A 17,507-nucleotide genomic window follows, 5' to 3' on the forward strand; every position below is an offset into this window, starting at 1 on the left:
AAAAAGTGTCTGGGCCCGATTTATAGCTGCATTTGTCAGCTTTTCAGAAGTGCAACAGATATAAGATACTTAAGTTATGTGAAAAATAGAAGCACTACCTCTGAAAAAAACCATGAAAAAAATACCAGATTTTAAAAATTCTTTAAAAAAAATGACACCATACAAAAAAATAAATTACTACAACAAGTTTTAAATCCCGACATCTATCAGAAAAAGTAATTTTGGTTCACAGCCTAAATAAAAAGTTCAATTTTGTTGAGTAGTGTTATTTATCACATGACGGTATGGCTCCCATATTTTGCCATTGTACCCGAATAAAAAATAAAATTTTAAAAACTTAATTCATTTTATTTTAATGATATTCTATTTTTGTGTTCATTATGTTCCTATTAATATATAAAAACAATCGATTTCAACATTTCTGTTTTTAAAGACACTCGGCGCTTAACGGGTTAATGACCCTTGTGACTTCTCCTGATTGGAATATGATAGGCGGAGTAGCTCCGGGATTGTTGTGGCTCCCACCAAAGTTATTTGTTGGTGGTGGGGTTTGAAGACTTGGCTATTTTTAGCCGCACTATCGAAGAAGGTGGTCTGTGTGCTTGCCAATCTCGGCGAAGCCTTCTTTAATCGCGTAGCAGCACTTCAATGTGCCTAGAAATACGACTGCTGTTTGAAAGTTTATTAGATGCTAATATTGATGTTGAGTGTTTTGCTGCCAGTGACATTGAGGATACCAATGCTTCGACTGACCTATCAATGTCATCTATACAATTAATGTTTGGGCAGCTATCAATATGAGAGCTTATGTACTTCCTGTATTTTACCCAATCTGTTTTGCCAGAAGTTAGAAAGTGTGGGCGTTCCGATGCTGTGGATGGTCGTAAATCTGAAGTAGAATGGGCGAGTGATCCGATGATAGATCCGATGATCCGATGATGTTAAGTGATCTACATTAATCTGAGCTTGCAGCACCCTTCGTGTAACTGCAAAATCAATCAAGTCGGGTTGCTTGTTTGGATCTGTGGGCCAATATGTGGGCTTGCCCGGAGATATAAAGTCTAGCTTGTTTCGTGGGGTTATTATAGCGTTATATAGTTGTCTTCCTTTCGGGTTGGTAAGTCTAGATCCCCAATGGGTGTGCTTGTCATTGTAGTCACCAGCTGCTATAAATCGGTCACCTAGTAGGTCGAAGAATGTTACAAATTCTGTTTCGGAAATGCAGAAGCGGGGTGGGCAGTATACTGCGGCTAGGTTTAGGTAGCCGCTCTGAATTTCACTATGAATTGCTGTTGCCTGTAGATAAGGTGTAGCAAATGAAGGCAATGGATAACGCCAGTACCTCCATGTGCCTTTAAATCGGGATGATTCGTCGCATAGAAGTTATAGCCATCGAGGTGAAAATAGTTTGTTAGGTGAGTCTCTGATATGAGCATGGCGTCAATGTCGTGTTGAGCGAGGAACTGTAAGAGCTCGCATTTGTGCTGCGAAATGCCATTTGCATTCCAGAAACATATATTTAGACAGGCCATTTAGACAGATTTCTGTTTGATTAGGAGCTCGAGGAGGAGATTTTGGTTGCGCATAAGCTCCTGCATCGTTTGTTGTATTGCTACCATTGTGTTAGTTATAGTTACCCGCATTGACTCAATACCAGTAGGCAATTGGGATTGATTAGCAGAGGTATGTTGGGCAGAGATTTCTGAGATCTGAGTTGATGCCTGATGCTGCATTATTTCAGCTGTGGTTGGTTGAAGTGTAGGCTTAGAGACTGAGGCGTACGACCCGTTGTTGTAACTTAACGCCTGAACAAAAGAAACTCTTGGAGTCGTAGTTGATGGTATATATGTTAAGTTTTGTCGGACGACCGGGTTTCGAGCTGCAGTTATTTGTTGGTTTAGGCGAGTTTTCAATTCTTTATAGACAGGACAACCTCTATAGTTTGCAGTATGGTTTCCCCACAGTTGCTACATTTTTTGGCAGATGGGTCCTCCTTATTTACGGGGCAGGCCTCAGTGAGATTAACATCAACACAGGCAACGCAGAATGCCCGTAGAGTGCAATAGGTTTTCGTATGTCCATATTCCTGGCAATTTATGCATTGGACAGGTCCATTTCGTTTGTGTGGTTCCTCAACGGTGATCCTACGGTGCAGTAGATATTGAAGCTTGTATATTGGGTGAACTTAATTTTTACTTATATGCATACTTTCAGGTGTCAGTTCTACTTTGAACATTGGCTAGGGAATTTTATTTCTATTTCTTATGTTCATAGCCATTTTGACTTCGAATCCCTTATCATTCGATTCCATTGATAACCACTTGACGCCGACCGACGATGACCGCGTAGGATTTGCCTTCAACACTTCAATATATCGACACCGAAACAAGAATACCAGATCTCGTAGCGTAAATGATATGTGCGTATGCACCATATGATGTGTGGTGTGTTTTATTCTGTAGGGGTGAAATACATTGGCTTAGGTCTAACCTCAACTATTTAGTTATCACATACCGCAGTCTTTCCTCCTACTCTCTTGGTCTCGTCAATCGGAATAAACCGAAGCGGGAAACATGGCTTGACTTCTTAACTTTAATGTGACCGCATACCTAATCTCTTCAAAAATACTAGATGCGAATACTATCGATCGTTAGAGCTAATCCGTTCCGCGACATCCCGACCCCCGTGAAGCAGCTGCATTCACCACATCCAGTACAGATAACTTGGAGACGGGACGCATCATAAGCTTGGATCGATCGTCGCTGGCCACGCGCACGGCCGCTCGTCGTGGTACTCCGTCCACTCCAGCATACACCTCCTCAACGATGCCTCGCCTCCATTCTCTCCTTGGTATGGCAGGATCGCATACGTACACGAGATCTCCACGACGCATTGGCTCGACGTGCTCGCACCACTTCTCCCTGCGTACAAGCTTTGGTAGGTACTCATGTACCCAGCGTTTCCAGAACCGATCTCTCATCATCCGGGCAATCCGCCACTGTTTCCTTGTGGCGAACTTCTTAGGCGACTGACCCTCGTCTCCTGGAAGGTCCGGTACGCCGGCTGCTGCTTTCAGCAGGTCGTTCGGTGTCAATGGGGCTTCCTGATCAACCGTGACTGGCAAGTGTGTGAGCGGACGCGAGTTGACGATGTTTTCCGCCTCAATCAGGAAGCTTGCCAGCACATGCTCCTTAGGCGCCACCTCCTTCACAGTATGCGCCAGCACCTTCTTCACACACTGCACCATTCTCTCCCAGACGCCTCCCTCAGCTAGGTTTTCCGGACAGTTGAAGATCCATTCGACTCCTCTGGACGACAGTTCGCCCTGGATCTTCTCCGGTTCGAAGACTTCGTTGAATTTCCTGGCCTCTCTGTCAGCACCGACGAAGTTCTTTCCGTTGTCGCTTCTCATCCTGACCACAGGTGCACGGCGGCACATGAAGTTCCTCATCGCGATGATGCACGAATCTGTCGACAAATCATGTGCCATTTCCAAGTGGATGGCCCTTGTAGTTAGGCAGGTGAACAGTGCGACCCACCTCTTCTCCGTTCGACGTCCAATCGTCACCATCAGCGGCCCCAAATAGTCCAGGCCGGTATACTTAAATGGCCATCCATTGGCCTCGAGCCGGTCCTCTGGCAAGGGACCCATCCTTGGCTGTCTGGGTCGTGCTCTTCGCAGTTTGCAGATGTGGCAATTGGTTACCACCCTCCGTAGTAACCTCCGCAAGTTGGTTATCCAGAACCTCTTCCGGATCTCGCATATGGTCGCATCCAGGTTTTGATGCCGCATCTTATCGTGGTAATGACCGACGATCATCTCTGCCTGTGCGTGTTTGTGCGACAGTATGATTGGGCGCCGCGCACTATATGGCGTGCACGCGGCCGCATCGATCCTTCCACACGCACGTATGACTCCGTCTTCGTCGACGTATGGCGACAGCCCTCGTAATTGGCTGTCCTTTGTGACAGTCTTCCGTTGCGTCTCCTCAGCGAACGCCTCACTTTGCGCCAGCCGGATCAGCGTGCGCTCTGCCTCGGCGCAATCAGCCGCAGTTAGCCCGTACTCTTCTCACGGTGTCCGCGACACCGTCGGATAAACCGGAGTACCCAGGCAGTGGCCCTGACCAATCGGTTGTAGCTTGAGAACCTCTGGAAAGATATAAAGGAGTTTGCTATAACCAGCGCAAACTCACATGGCGTCTCTTCTTCATCCGCGGTTCGCGGGTAGCCACCATCACCCGAAGAAGATTTCGGCCACTCGTCCTCAGGTTCCCGTAGAAAGGGAGGCCCACTTAGCCAACGTGATCCTTGATCCAGATCCACGTGGATTTGCGGCCGCGTCGCATCGTCTGCCACGTTTTCGGCAGACGGTATCCATCTCCATTGGGGTGCTTCTGTGGACTCCAAGATCTCCGCAACCCGGTTTCCAACGAACTGCTTGTAGCGCCGGTGGGTGCTGCTTATCCAGTGCAGAACCGTTTTGGAGTCGGTCCAGAGTACGCAGCTGCTGATCGATACACCGTGCTCCCTTTTTACGGTGTCCATCAGTCTCGTTCCCAGTACGGCTGCTTGAAGTTCCAGTCGTGGTATCGACATGGTCTTCATCGGGGCACATGACGGCACATTGCCGTCATCATATGTGGCTCTCCAGTAAGCCACCGCAGCGAACGCCGATAGGCTTGAGTCCACGAAGACGTGCAACTGCAGATCCCGCACGCATCCGACGCCAAAGTAGTGGCGCGGACATCGGAATCCTCTCACGTAGTTCATGTCTAGCCGCCAGATCTCAAACGCTGTGGCCAATTCTGCTGGCAGCGGCTCGTCCCAGTCCACTCCTCTCCGCCAAATCTCTCTCATCAGAACTTTGGCGGTCACCAGGTAGCAGCTCAAGAATCCAATCGGGTCAAAGGTAGACATGACGAGGCTTAGGAACTCCCTTTTGGTGGGGACACGTTCCCCGGTCATAACGCTGCTGGCCACCCGATGGTACTTGACGCTGAATTTGAAGTCATCTGCAGCCGGCTGCCAGAACATGCCCAGTATCTTCTCCTCAGCTTCGGCCCATTCGACATTCATATTGGATCCTTGTGGGTTCAAAGCCTTGACCACACTTTCCGAACTGGAAGAGAACCGGCACAAATCGAAACCAGCGTTAGCATGAATTTCTCTTACCCGTGTTGATACAGCGATAGCTTCTTTCTGGTCTGCAAAGCTATCCACGTAGTCGTCCACATAGTGGTACTCATTGGTGGCCAGCACCGCGCGGGGATCTGTGTGGAGGTACCCTGAGGCATTCAGGGTTTTGACGTAGTGCGCTGAGCACGGCGAACATGCGGCTCCGAACGTCATCACCTCCATCTCGTACAAGTCTGGAACCCGCCGGTCGTCTCCGTTCCTCCACAGGAATCTCTGGGCACATCTGTCCTGTGGCTGTATCAACACCTGATGAAACATCTCCTTGATGTCTGCGCATACTCCCACTGCTCCTTCCCGAAAGTGGAAGAGCACGGCTGGGAGCGATTTGTACTGCTGTGGACCTTTAAGCAGAGCTGAATTCAGGGACACTCCACCAACGTTGGCGGCCGCATCAAACACCAGACGAATCTTCCCGGGCTTGTTTGGGTTCTCGACCCCGAAGTGCGGCAGGTACCAGACCTTGTCACTGTTGACTGAAGTGACTTCCTGCTGCTCTAGCCGTCGTGCGTATCCCTTCTTGACGTAGTCATCCATGATTCCATTGTATGCCTGCGCGAAGTTCGCATCACGCCGCATTTTCCTCTCGATTTTGACCAGTCTCTTGAGTGCCATGTTGTAGCTGTTTGGCAAACTCGTGTCGTCCTCCTTCCATAGCAGACCAGTTTGGAATCGTTGACCCGTTCGTTTGGTCGTCTCCTGTAGAATCTTCATCACCGCTAGCTGCGACGGGCGGCGCTGGCTTCACCCCGAAATTCTCTATTTCGAAGTAGTCGCTGACCATCTTTTCCAGAAAACTATCATGTGGGAATGCTAAGAGACACGATTTCGAGTTTGGTGAACCTACTTGACGTTTCACCGGACCAAACACTACCCATCCGAGCTTGGTGGCAGCTGCATATGGTCCTCCTGCTCCAAAGCTCCTACTTTGCATAGGTATTCCCAAGTGCGCATGATCCAATCCAATCAGGATCTTCGGCACTGCGTTACAGTAAGGCTTGATTGGCAAACGTGCACTGGTCCTCGTCGTTTTGACATCTTCTCGACGCAGGCTTTGCATCGGTAGATTCAAATCCGAGACCGCGTACACATTCCTTAGCCCATGGCGTTTCGGCTTCCCAGTTCCGCTAATCTGCAAGCTCACCATCTTCGCGTTCTCGCTCGAGGACTTCCCGCCAAACCATTGAATGTTAAGCTGTCGACTCTTGCCCTTCAGGTCTAGGCTATGCGCGAGCTCGTCATCCATCATTGTTACGGACGAGCCTTCGTCGAACAGGGCGTAGGTGACCACTTGCTTGTTTTCCCCGTACAGAGTCACGGGCAAGATGCGGAAGAGTAGATGACCTCCGTCCGAATCGACACAGCTTAGGTTCCGGTGTGCGACTTCAGGGCCGTCCTTTGGCACCTGCCTTTCGTCTTAGGGACCTCCTCGGGGTCGGATCTGATGGCTGCGATGTTGTGGGTCATCCCTCCGTTGATCACCGCCGTTATGCAGTGATCGCTTGCGATTACCTTGTTGGTAACTGTATGACTGTATGACTGTAGTGGCCGTCTGGGATTGTCCAATCCGTCGTGCAGTAGGTAATGATGCCTTCTCTGGCATCCGTAGACAGTGCATTTCTTATCCCTTTTGCAGAACCTGACCATATGTCCACTTTCCAGGCACGAGAAACAGACCCGATGCTCCCTCACCAACTCAACTCGGGATGCTGGAGAAGCATGGATGAAATCCTTGCAGTCTTGGATCATGTGCTCCTCTTCACATATTGGGCAACACTTGGTGCGGTCGCTGTGCCGTTGCTGATCCATGTGACTTGTGCTAGCATGCAGTACCCGCCGTTTGGGATCCTTGCTCCCGGCATCCGTGATCGTACACACCAGTTTAGCGAGATCATTCAGCCACTCGCTCAAGTGCAAGACCGTTGGGTACGATCCTATTGCTGCAGCATACCTAGCCCAGTCCAACCTTTTGCTCAGGGGCAACTTAGCAATCAACTCCACCATCAGGGTAGGATTACTCAAGTGCTGGACTCCGTCCGTGGTTGACCGTAGGAACGCTGCGAGATTGCTGACTCGTGTAGCAAATGGCACAAGCTTGCTTAGATTGTGCTCCTGAATTGCTTGTACATCTCGCACGCTCTCCAGCTGGCTACGTATCAGTTGCTCCGGACGTCCATATCGAAATTTCAGCTGCTCCATCACAGCTGCAACGTTGTTCGGGTGTATGAGCAGCGATTTAACTGACTCTCGCGCTTCACCCTTCAGAGCCTTCACTAGCCTTTGGTTGTTCTCCAGCGCTGTACAGTGATACGCTGCCGTTGTCTCCATGAACGCGCATTGGAATATAGGCCATTCCTCTGGCTGACCTTCAAACTCAGGAAGATCAGGCAATCGACGCGGCGTCCATCCATTTGACATATGCTGCTCCATATGACCCAAGCGAATTTGTGGGCATCATAAAGTTGTGTTGTGGCTCCCGTAGTGCCTGCACGTAACTTTGTTCTGGCAGCACCGTGGCCGTAACACAATATGGCGTGGAGTAGCTCATCGTTGTACAGTTTGCGCTCAGTGTGACTGTCGCCCTATTGCCAAATTTCCACTCAATTGTGGCGGCAAACTTCCACTCAATTGGAACGGCAACTGTGCATCTAAAGATGGCGTCACTCTCTCGGATAAATCGGGCATCAGATTCTCACTCGAACATTGCGGTAGATTTGCACTCAGTATCTGCCGCTCTTCACTCAAACATGGCGGTGTATTCGCCGCACCGCTCACTCCAGAACCGCTAACTCCGTTTCCAACGGGTTTCCTTGCGGCTGCCTCTTGCACTTTACTTGCCCTTGCCTTTTCCAGCTCCTTCTCCAAGATGGCGATCCTCTGCGTCAGCGCAGCAACTTGGACGTTGGTGGGATTTGTGCTCTGGCCTGATCCGTCAGGCTGTACAGCACCACTCGGATTCCTTCCTTGTGTCCCACTCTCCTTAGGAGTCTGTGGCCGCTGCTTGGATCCACCAGCCGTACTCACGATGTCGATCCGGCTGTCAGTTGATGCGGCTGTGGTCGTCGTAGCTGCGGTAGCCCCGCTCTTTCCAATTCGAGGGCTGCGCCGGGGCGAGTGTGTGGTCGACATGCCAATGTGCGATCACAAGAAGCACGCAAATAAAGGAGTGCGATGGAAGTGCGAATAAAAGAAATGACGCCGACCGACGATGACCGCGTAGGATTTGCCTTCAACACTTCAATATATCGACACCGAAACAAGAATACCAGATCTCGTAGCGTAAATGATATGTGCGTGTGCACCATATGATGTGTGGTGTGTTTTATTCTGTAGGGGTGAAATACATTGGCTTAGGTCTAACCTCAACTATTTAGTTATCACATACCGCAGTCTTTCCTCCTACTCTCTTGGTCTCGTCAATCGGAATAAACCGAAGCGGGAAACATGGCTTGACTTCTTAACTTTAATGTGACCGCAGGTCACCCAAATACCTAATCTCTTCAAAAATACTAGATGCGAATACTATCGATCGTTAGAGTTAATCCGTTCCGCGACACCACTTGTAATCCTTTGCTACTTTTAAGTTGGTAGGTGTAGTAATTCATTTTTTCATTTTCGAGGTATTTCGCAACTGATCGATAGTTTTGTTCGTCATTGACTTGTATTTTTGTTTCATTTATGTTACCCCTTTTTATGGGCGTGACATAGAATGTGTTTACGCAAATTGTATCAGCTATTTTTTTGACCAGTTCAGCACAATTTGCCTGTCGAACATAAATAGGTGGCGGTCTTAATTTTTTGGCCTTGGGTGTTTGGGCGATCTCATCTTCATTTGGGACACTTAGTATCGCAAAATCGATTGTTTGCTAGTGCCTTCTGTGGCACAGTGTTCTCGGTTTTTTTTTTAGTTATTTTAGCTGCATTGTTGTTCTTCACATTTTGTGGGCTCAATTTTCTTTTGAGTTGCACATAGCGATCGAGCCCAGTCTGAATTAACGCTCCGTTAGCATTTTTTGAACTTATTGGTTGGGAGAGGCGGGGCTTGTCGCAGTGGGTCGACAGTATCGGGCGCTGAGCAATTGCAGTGGTTGTTGTTGTGGTTGTTGTCGTTGTTGTGGTCGAAGACACAGTTTTGAGCGAGGGCATTGTACTAGTTGTTGTCGATATTAGCAAATCGCTGGTTAGGCAGTACGAGTCGGGGGATGGGCACTGAGCACTCCATGACCCACTTTGCAATGCAGGGGAGAGAGAGCGTGCTCTCTCCTCGTTCACTTGCAGTGATGCAGTTTTTGTTGGTACTGCTGCTTTTGGCGAGCGTATAAAGAAGTACGCGTTGTTTTTTGCCCGCGAGAGCCGACGCTCGTCTTGTTGTTGTTGCCGGGTGTTTAGAGTGAGGGCGGCGCTGGCGGGGCAACAGCTCTGTGGGCATTCCAGCCACACCACTGTTAGCAATCCAGCTACGCAAGCTGTTGCCCTCGCTCTCACGCTTAGGAGCTTTTTTCCCCCGGTGACGCGCTCTCGAGCGCATATTCACCACGCTTGCGCTCCCGCTCCCGCCCACGCTCACGATCACGCTCCCGCTCTCGCCGCCGACAGCCCTCGGCAGCTGGAGTACAACCGATCGAGCTTCAATTCGCAATTCGCTTCAACGCAAAACGGACGTTTTTGCTCGCGCATATACATATACACAGACAGAACACACCCCCGAAATATATATTAGAAGAACCCGGACCTTAACGCCTTTTATCTTTGGGAACTTATCTTGGGACTCTCTGGTGGACACCCTGAGACGCCTCTACGCTCAAATCATTGGTCCTTCGAGCCGGATACTACTGCTTCCCCAAAAGCTTCTCCAGCCTTCGAGCACGGCATCGCCTTCACCGCACCAGGGAATCACAAGATAAGTACGCTTGCCTTCTTTACCATAAACCGCCTCCATTTAGCGGTTTGTGGTCCAGAGAAAATTCCGCGAGTTCAAAGTGCCGCGACCGAAGTACATATATATAGTCTTATATATGTACTCTCGCCATCTCCGTTATCCGTGTCTCTTCTTTTTTCGACACCGCCATATTATCGGCGATTCCTGCCGTTCTCCCGTCATTCCCCTTCAACTACCAGTGATACGGTAGTTTTTTCCGATTACTTGTGTCTGTCCATGATTTGCGGACAAATTAAATAAAAAAAAAAAAATTAAAACCAAAATAAGTGCATTCCGCGCATATGTATGTACGCACATTCAAGCCCATAAGAGCGGCTTGCGTACATACACACACATCTACATCCGTGTCTCAACAGGTGCATTCCAGCACGACCCACCCCAATCAAATATACCATGGCACGCTCCAAGTGCAAGTGAATTCACACACACATACACTAATATTTCTTCAGTGCGTTCCATTCGCGGCCTACCCCAATAATATATACATTGGCACGAGCCAAGTGCAAGTGAATTCCCACACACCTACATTGATATACAGGTCTCCAAGAGCATTCCATCCGCGCCCTACCCTAATACAATATACACTGGCACACTCCAAGTGCCAGTGAACACACACACATACCAACATATACACATTACAGCAGCATTAAAAGTATCCATCCAGCTACCTGTGTTTTCTTAATTAAATTTATTATTTATTTTATTTATTTATTTATTACATTTACTTGCATAGTTGGCTCCCAACTATATAACATACATAATTCCATACCATAAAAATACCACTCCCCGTAGAAAAATACCGCGCTCCATACACTACATACATACTCCGCGCAAGTGCCAATTTTAATATAAAATTCGCGATTCCGTACAATTCGTGCACTCTAGCCACTTTTCACGATCGCTACCCCAACTCCAACATCCTCCACTTTCCAAATAAATTACTCGCGACCAAGGCACGGCGCACTTATAGTAATTATTTGGCAATTTCCACTGCCAATTGGCAAATTGGTGTTTCGGTCCTTTGTTGTTGTTTTTTTTGTTCCGTGCATCAGAGGTGGCGCAATCCAAAAATATCGGTATCGTAACCGAGTCTTGCGTTCGACCGAAAATAAATTTATAAAAAATAAAAATAGAATTTCCAAACAAACACACCGACACTACAAGAAATATATTAAACGATCCACGATTTCTTATTTAAACCGTTTCGTCCTCCTTTTTCCGATATTTTCTGTTTTCCTTCGGTATTTCTCCCGATAGTTCTCCAGCGCCCACTCCGCAGTCATATTCTTGACTGTAGCTTCCGGTAACGCTTACGGCGACTAGGTTTATCTGCACTTTGTCGATCCAAACCGACATCAAGAGCAAACTATCGCCCATTCCAATCACCTATCGAGGATATAAATGCCATTCCGTCCGCCGTCCATCCGCAAATAACCCAGTTCTGATCACGACTGCGTCAAAGAGGTAAACGGAGGAGCCCGCACTAACAATATTTGCAAAATATTGCCAAAATCAGTGCAACCGGTCCTCTCCTCGGCTCAGCGCAATATAAGTCACTCATTGTTTGAGAAATTTCACTTCACCGTGATCTCAAACAATCCGAGTCGACCCGACTATTGTTTTCCAACAAGCTCGAGGCCTTTTTCCTGACAGCCTTCCATAAGTGGGTTATATTTGTTTCCTGGCGTCTTTCTGTTGGAATTCCACTCAGATCAGTCTTCTGTCCCTCCAGGACTTCCAAATCCGATTTTCTGTGCGTGTGTGAGTTCGGAATATGCCAACAGGTCACAAGGACGGCAACCAGCTTCTGCCTGCGACCTCTTCCAACCGGCTACGCACCTCGTCCGCCTCCGGAACTACGCCTACCAAGAGAATCAAGGCACCCCTCACTCCGAGAGCAGCCAGTAGCAGCCCTGCGGCAAGGACCAAATCGGTTCTGTTCCCGTCTCCTGTCACTCTTAAGGTTCCAGCTGTGACCAAACAAGATCCGAAGGGCTCCTTCGTTAGCAGCCCCGTCAGCTCCCGCCACTGCATCACAATGGCTCAATCCGCCACCTCAGTCGCTCGGACCAAATTGGCTGCCGCTATTGGCCGACTGTCGCACCTGGCAGAGCGCATCACCGCCGCCCCATCCGCCTCTTTGTCCGAGGTCCGTCGAGGCCAAATCCTCAGCATGTGGACGGACGTCGAGGCCGAATATAAGGCCTGCTCCGCAGTGATGACTGACGAGGAGCCAGAAATCCAAGCGGACATCCGTGACACATACGGTGAATGCTATGGGGTATTTGAGCAGTGCCTCAGTGACCTCAATGCCCAACTGGCCACATCCACAGTTCTTCCTCCTTCACAGCCAGTCCAACAGGGCGGCTGTCGACTGCCTCCCGTCAATATTGAGGCATTCACAGGGGACTACGTCCGGTGTCCCACATTCCGGGATCTGTTCACTGCGGTCGTGATCAACAATCCTAGATTGTCTCCGGTAGAGAGGCTGTATTACCTCACCGAGAAGACCCGGGGCGATCCGAAGGCCATCGTAGAGAAATCCCCCCTCACTAATGACGGTTTCGAGTCCGCATGGTCGGCTCTCCGCAGCCGATATGAAAATAATCGGCTTCTGGTTACCAACCAGATAAACATCCTCCTCTTCTTGCCCCGCGTAACTTCCGAGTGCAGTCGGGCTTTGAAGGATCTACAAAGTACTATGCAGGGGGTCTTAAATGCACTAGCTGTCTCCAACGTCTGTACCGACAATTGGGATAGTCTCCTAGTGACCATCTGCGCTTCCAAATTGCCAAAGTTAAGCCGGGCGTTATGGGAAGCGTCCGTAACGGACAAAAAGGAGGTGCCGCCCTGGAAGGAAATCGACTCTTTCCTGACTCAGCGATACCTAACGCTAGAGGCTATCGAGAACGACCCCTCCACTTCCCAAGGCGCTCCGAATCCGGCACCAGGCAAAGGCAATCAGAATCCGCCATCCTCCCAAAGACAGTCCAATCCGTTCCGTTCCCAAGGCAGTCCTGTTCCAAGGACAGCGCACTCGTTCCAAAGCCACGTGAATCCGAGCAAGAGCACGTGTGATCTCTGTTCCAAGGAGAATCACCCAATCCGACTATGTCCTAATTTCCTACAAATGACCGTGGATATCCGCTCCAACTGCATAAAGCAAAAGCAGCTCTGCTTAAATTGCTTCGCAAGAGGCCATCAGCTTCGCGACTGCTCAAGCTCCCACAATTGCAACACTTGTGGAGGACGACACCACACGCTTCTGCATCGTGGCAATCCAGCTTCCAGCGAGTCACATTCCACATCCGTACCCAATTCCACATCCGTACCCAATTCGACAGCTTGGCCAGACGTCAATCGACCAGTACCTTCCGCAGAAAATTCAAGTTCTTCCGAACCTCATCCTAACGTTCAGACGTATTTCGCATCCGGCACAAGCTCTGTCCTTCTAGGCACGGCAATTATTAATATTTGCCACCTTGGGAAAAATTTCCGCGCCCGCGCTCTGATCGACTCGGGCTCCGAGGCAACGTTCATTACGGAACGCCTTTTCAACACGATTCAATTGCCATTCCAACGTATTCAGACACAGATCTCCAGCCTCAATCAGACAGTATCCGCTCATTCCGATAAGCTCTGTCAAGTTTCCATTCGCTCCCCAACAAGGCCGGGTTTACGATTAAACGCTTCGGCCTATGTTATCCCGGAATTGGCAAAGAATCTTCCGTTGCATCCTATCTCGCCAAGTTTATTGAAAGATCTGCCGAGTCTTCCATTGTCGGATCCTACATTCTTCGAGAGCTCACCAATCGATGTCCTGATTGGAGCCGATATCCTACCATCGGTCATGCTGAGCGGCTTACATCCCAACATATGTGGCTCTCTTCTCGGCCAAGAAACCATTTTCGGATGGGTGCTCACTGGTCCCGTGTCCGATACGGCGAGCCATCAAGTCGCATCCTTTTCTTGTCAAATTTCCAGAGAAGCTTCCAATGTCCCAAATGTGCCCGTAATCCGTTCCAAGCTCACTTCTAATGCCTTTTCGACTTTTTCATTTCGCCCTAGCCTTCCACATACAGACATGGCTGCTCGATCCCGTTTCGATCGCACCGTGGAGAGCAGACGTTCCCGAGGTACTAAGTCCTACCAATGCCGAGTCTGCTCTGAAACCCATCCTCTACGGAAATGCCGCCGCTTTCTCCGCCTGGATTCCGAAAGGAGGCTCCAAGCTGTCCTCCACTTCAGCTACTGCACCAATTGCCTGGCTCACCGACACTCCGGCCACGATTGCCGAAGCGGTGATCGGTGTAAGGTGTGTAACCGGAGCCACCACACGTTACTCCACTTTCCCGAGTCTCGGCGCCCATCTGGCTCCTCTGCGGCACCGCCGCCTTCATCTTCAGCGGACAGCGTCGATGTGCGCCCTCGTCTTCCTATGAGCCGCCCCGGCATAGGAATTCCGAATCCAGCAGCAACCTCCTTGCTTCCAGATCGGAGCATATAGAGTCTTTGCAATCCTGCAAGGGGGGGGAGAATGTTTAGAGTGAGGGCGGCGCTGGCGGGGCAACAGCTCTGTGGGCATTCCAGCCACACCACTGTTAGCAATCCAGCTACGCAAGCTGTTGCCCTCGCTCTCACGCTTAGGAGCTTTTTTCCCCCGGTGACGCGCTCTCGAGCGCATATTCACCACGCTTGCGCTCCCGCTCCCGCCCACGCTCACGATCACGCTCCCGCTCTCGCCGCCGACAGCCCTCGGCAGCTGGAGTACAACCGATCGAGCTTCAATTCGCAATTCGCTTCAACGCAAAACGGACGTTTTTGCTCGCGCATATACATATACACAGACAGAACACACCCCCGAAATATATATTAGAAGAACCCGGACCTTAACGCCTTTTATCTTTGGGAACTTATCTTGGGACTCTCTGGTGGACACCCTGAGACGCCTCTACGCTCAAATCACCGGGCTTGGCTCATTTTGGCTTTGGTTACAGTGCTTGTGCTCTTTACCGAGCTGGTGCTCTTAAACGTTGACATTTGTTCTTTTCTATTATTTCTATTAATCTTTATTACACGATTGGATGGTATTCATGGGCAGCACTATCACTAGTACCCATGCCTACACCGAGCGCTTTTTCGCGAATTAATTTATGATTAATCGCGATTAATTGATTTTCACGGCGGAGCGATACAAAAATACGTCTGAAGTCGTTGACGGTTGACATTTTTGAGCATGATTTTTTAGAATTTAAATTGTGCATTTTAAATTTTTTTTTCTACATCTGTTATCTACATCTACAATGTATATTTTACATCTAACATTTAGATTATAGATGTACCATTCATATTCTACATCTCCTCCGCTAGGAGTTATCTACGTTACTGCGTTTTTAGTTTTATCGTATATTTAAAATTGTACCTGCCACATATTTTCGTCCTTTGTGGGGGCGAAAGGGGGCGTATGTATCACATGAGTCTGGAAACCAAATTTGGTTTCTCTAGCTGTTATAGTCTCTGAGATCTAGGCGCTCATCGAGACAGACAGACATGGCTATATCGACTCGGCTATTGATGCTGATGAAGAATATATATACTTTATGGGATCGGAAACGTTTCCTTCGCTGCGTTACACACATCCACTTTTACCACAAGTACAATATACCCCTTAACTCGTTTTTGAGTACGGGTATAAAAGCTATTCGAATTTTTCATGGCGCCCCCGGGTGGCGATAAAGAATTAAAAGGCAACAAATAAAGTGACAGTGATACAGTTAGCATAAATTGTGTAACTAAAAATACAACATACAGCTAATTATAATCAATAACTAGTATCTAATCTAAAGCCTGCCAAAACCATCGTGTCGGCCGCGCAATACCCTCACCTGCTTGTTGCTGATCGTGTCTGCTACCCTGCCGCCATACCTGCTGATTCACCGTTGCTGCTACCCTGCTGGTTACCTGTTGCCTTCCCATCAGACACCGTTGCTGCAACCCTGAAGACGAATGGCCCTTGTGATACCACGGACTGCAAGAGGAAAGTGCCAGCTTGAGTTAAAGATCCAAACGCAGAGCCTGAGGTATTTGTGCAAAAATTTGAAAGCTAGAGCCGAAGACATACAAAAAAACATATATAAATTGTGTTGTGCTGCAAAAATTGCACCTCGCTTTCAATTCTTGCCACAGACGTATGATATGTTCAGTCACATATTTATGCATATATATTACATAATGTACACTTATCGAATAAGTCAGGTCGACCCATGTAACGGGAGACATAATAACAAACGACAAAGCATTGTAGCTGAGTCAACAATAACCGCATCTGCAGCAATTTCTGACAGCGATGCCATCGCTCTTCAGAGGACAATAACACTGGTGCAATTGCTGACTATCACAATTGCCCAATAATACAATATCATATTAAATCCAAATTAATTGAATATTAATTCCAATTCCCTTTTACCATATTCTTACTAGACTCAGCACTTTCTGTACCTTTTGTTACCTATAAATAGAATTTAAGTTTGTTGAATAAAATCAGTATCAGAAACAGTACCATCACTGCCGTTCACTCATTCTATAGAGTGTTCCGTATGCATGCCTAGGCGAGGGCGAGGGACACCACCCCGGCAGAGGAAAGCGTACCGCCAGGACACCCTGAGGACGCAGCCCATTGCAGACGCACTTTAGAGCTTTACGGCAATCGAGACGGACGGAGCCAACGAGAGGGCGAACAGACTTGCCGCCGCAGTGGAAGGTGCATGCGACCAAAGCATGCTCCAGAGGCGGTCATTCCAGAAGCACCATGTCCCGGTGTTCTGGTGGAGCGAGGAGATCGCGAGCGAGGAGACCGCGGCAGAAGGCTACTTCAACGACAACGACTACGTAGCACTGGAGGGGATAGTCAGCGCCCTGTTCCCGCGAGGACACCAGGTCGCGAGCTTCCCACGGCCCGAGGTTGGCATAGCCGAGATCTCCGAGGTCACGGAAGACGAGGTACGTCAGGCTGGCAGACACCTCAAGCAAAAGAAGGCACCGGGCCCCGATGCGATCCCCAACAGAGTGCTGAAGCTGGCGCTAGAGCTGCTGGCCTTTTCGACCAGTGCCTACAGGAGGGCACGTTCCCCGAGAGGTGGAAAAGGCAACGGGTGCTACTGCTGGAGGAGAGGCCTTCTCCTACAGGCCCATCTGCCTCCTGGACACAATTGGGAAGGTCTTCGAGAGGGTGATCGCAACGAGGATGAGTGCAGCCATCGAAGCTGCAGGCTTTCCCCGGCCCAATACGGCTTCAGGAAGGGATGATCAACGCTGTACGCCATCTCGAGGGTCGTTGGCGAAGGAGACATCCGCAGGTACCAGGTGGAAAGGG

General features: G+C 49.1%; 2 protein-coding genes across 2 annotated transcripts; both read right to left on the minus strand.

Annotated features, from left to right (window-relative positions):
• Positions 1-2,656: 2,656 nt before the first annotated feature.
• Positions 2,657-3,820, minus strand: LOC121404577. The gene has a single exon (XM_041594238.1). The coding sequence runs from the start codon at positions 3,818-3,820 to the stop codon at positions 2,657-2,659; it is 1,164 nt and encodes a 387-aa protein (XP_041450172.1).
• A 236-nt stretch (positions 3,821-4,056) lies between these two features.
• LOC121404578 lies at positions 4,057-6,445 on the minus strand. The gene is made up of 2 exons (XM_041594239.1): positions 6,044-6,445; positions 4,057-5,919 (listed from the first exon to the last, which is right to left on the minus strand). The coding sequence occupies exons 1-2, from the start codon at positions 6,443-6,445 to the stop codon at positions 4,057-4,059; spliced, it is 2,265 nt and encodes a 754-aa protein (XP_041450173.1).
• Between the last annotated feature and the right edge of the window lie 11,062 nt (positions 6,446-17,507).

This window comes from Drosophila obscura, unplaced genomic scaffold (assembly GCF_018151105.1).
Source record: "Drosophila obscura isolate BZ-5 IFL unplaced genomic scaffold, ASM1815110v1 contig_24, whole genome shotgun sequence".
Classification (NCBI taxonomy): domain Eukaryota; kingdom Metazoa; phylum Arthropoda; class Insecta; order Diptera; family Drosophilidae; genus Drosophila; species Drosophila obscura.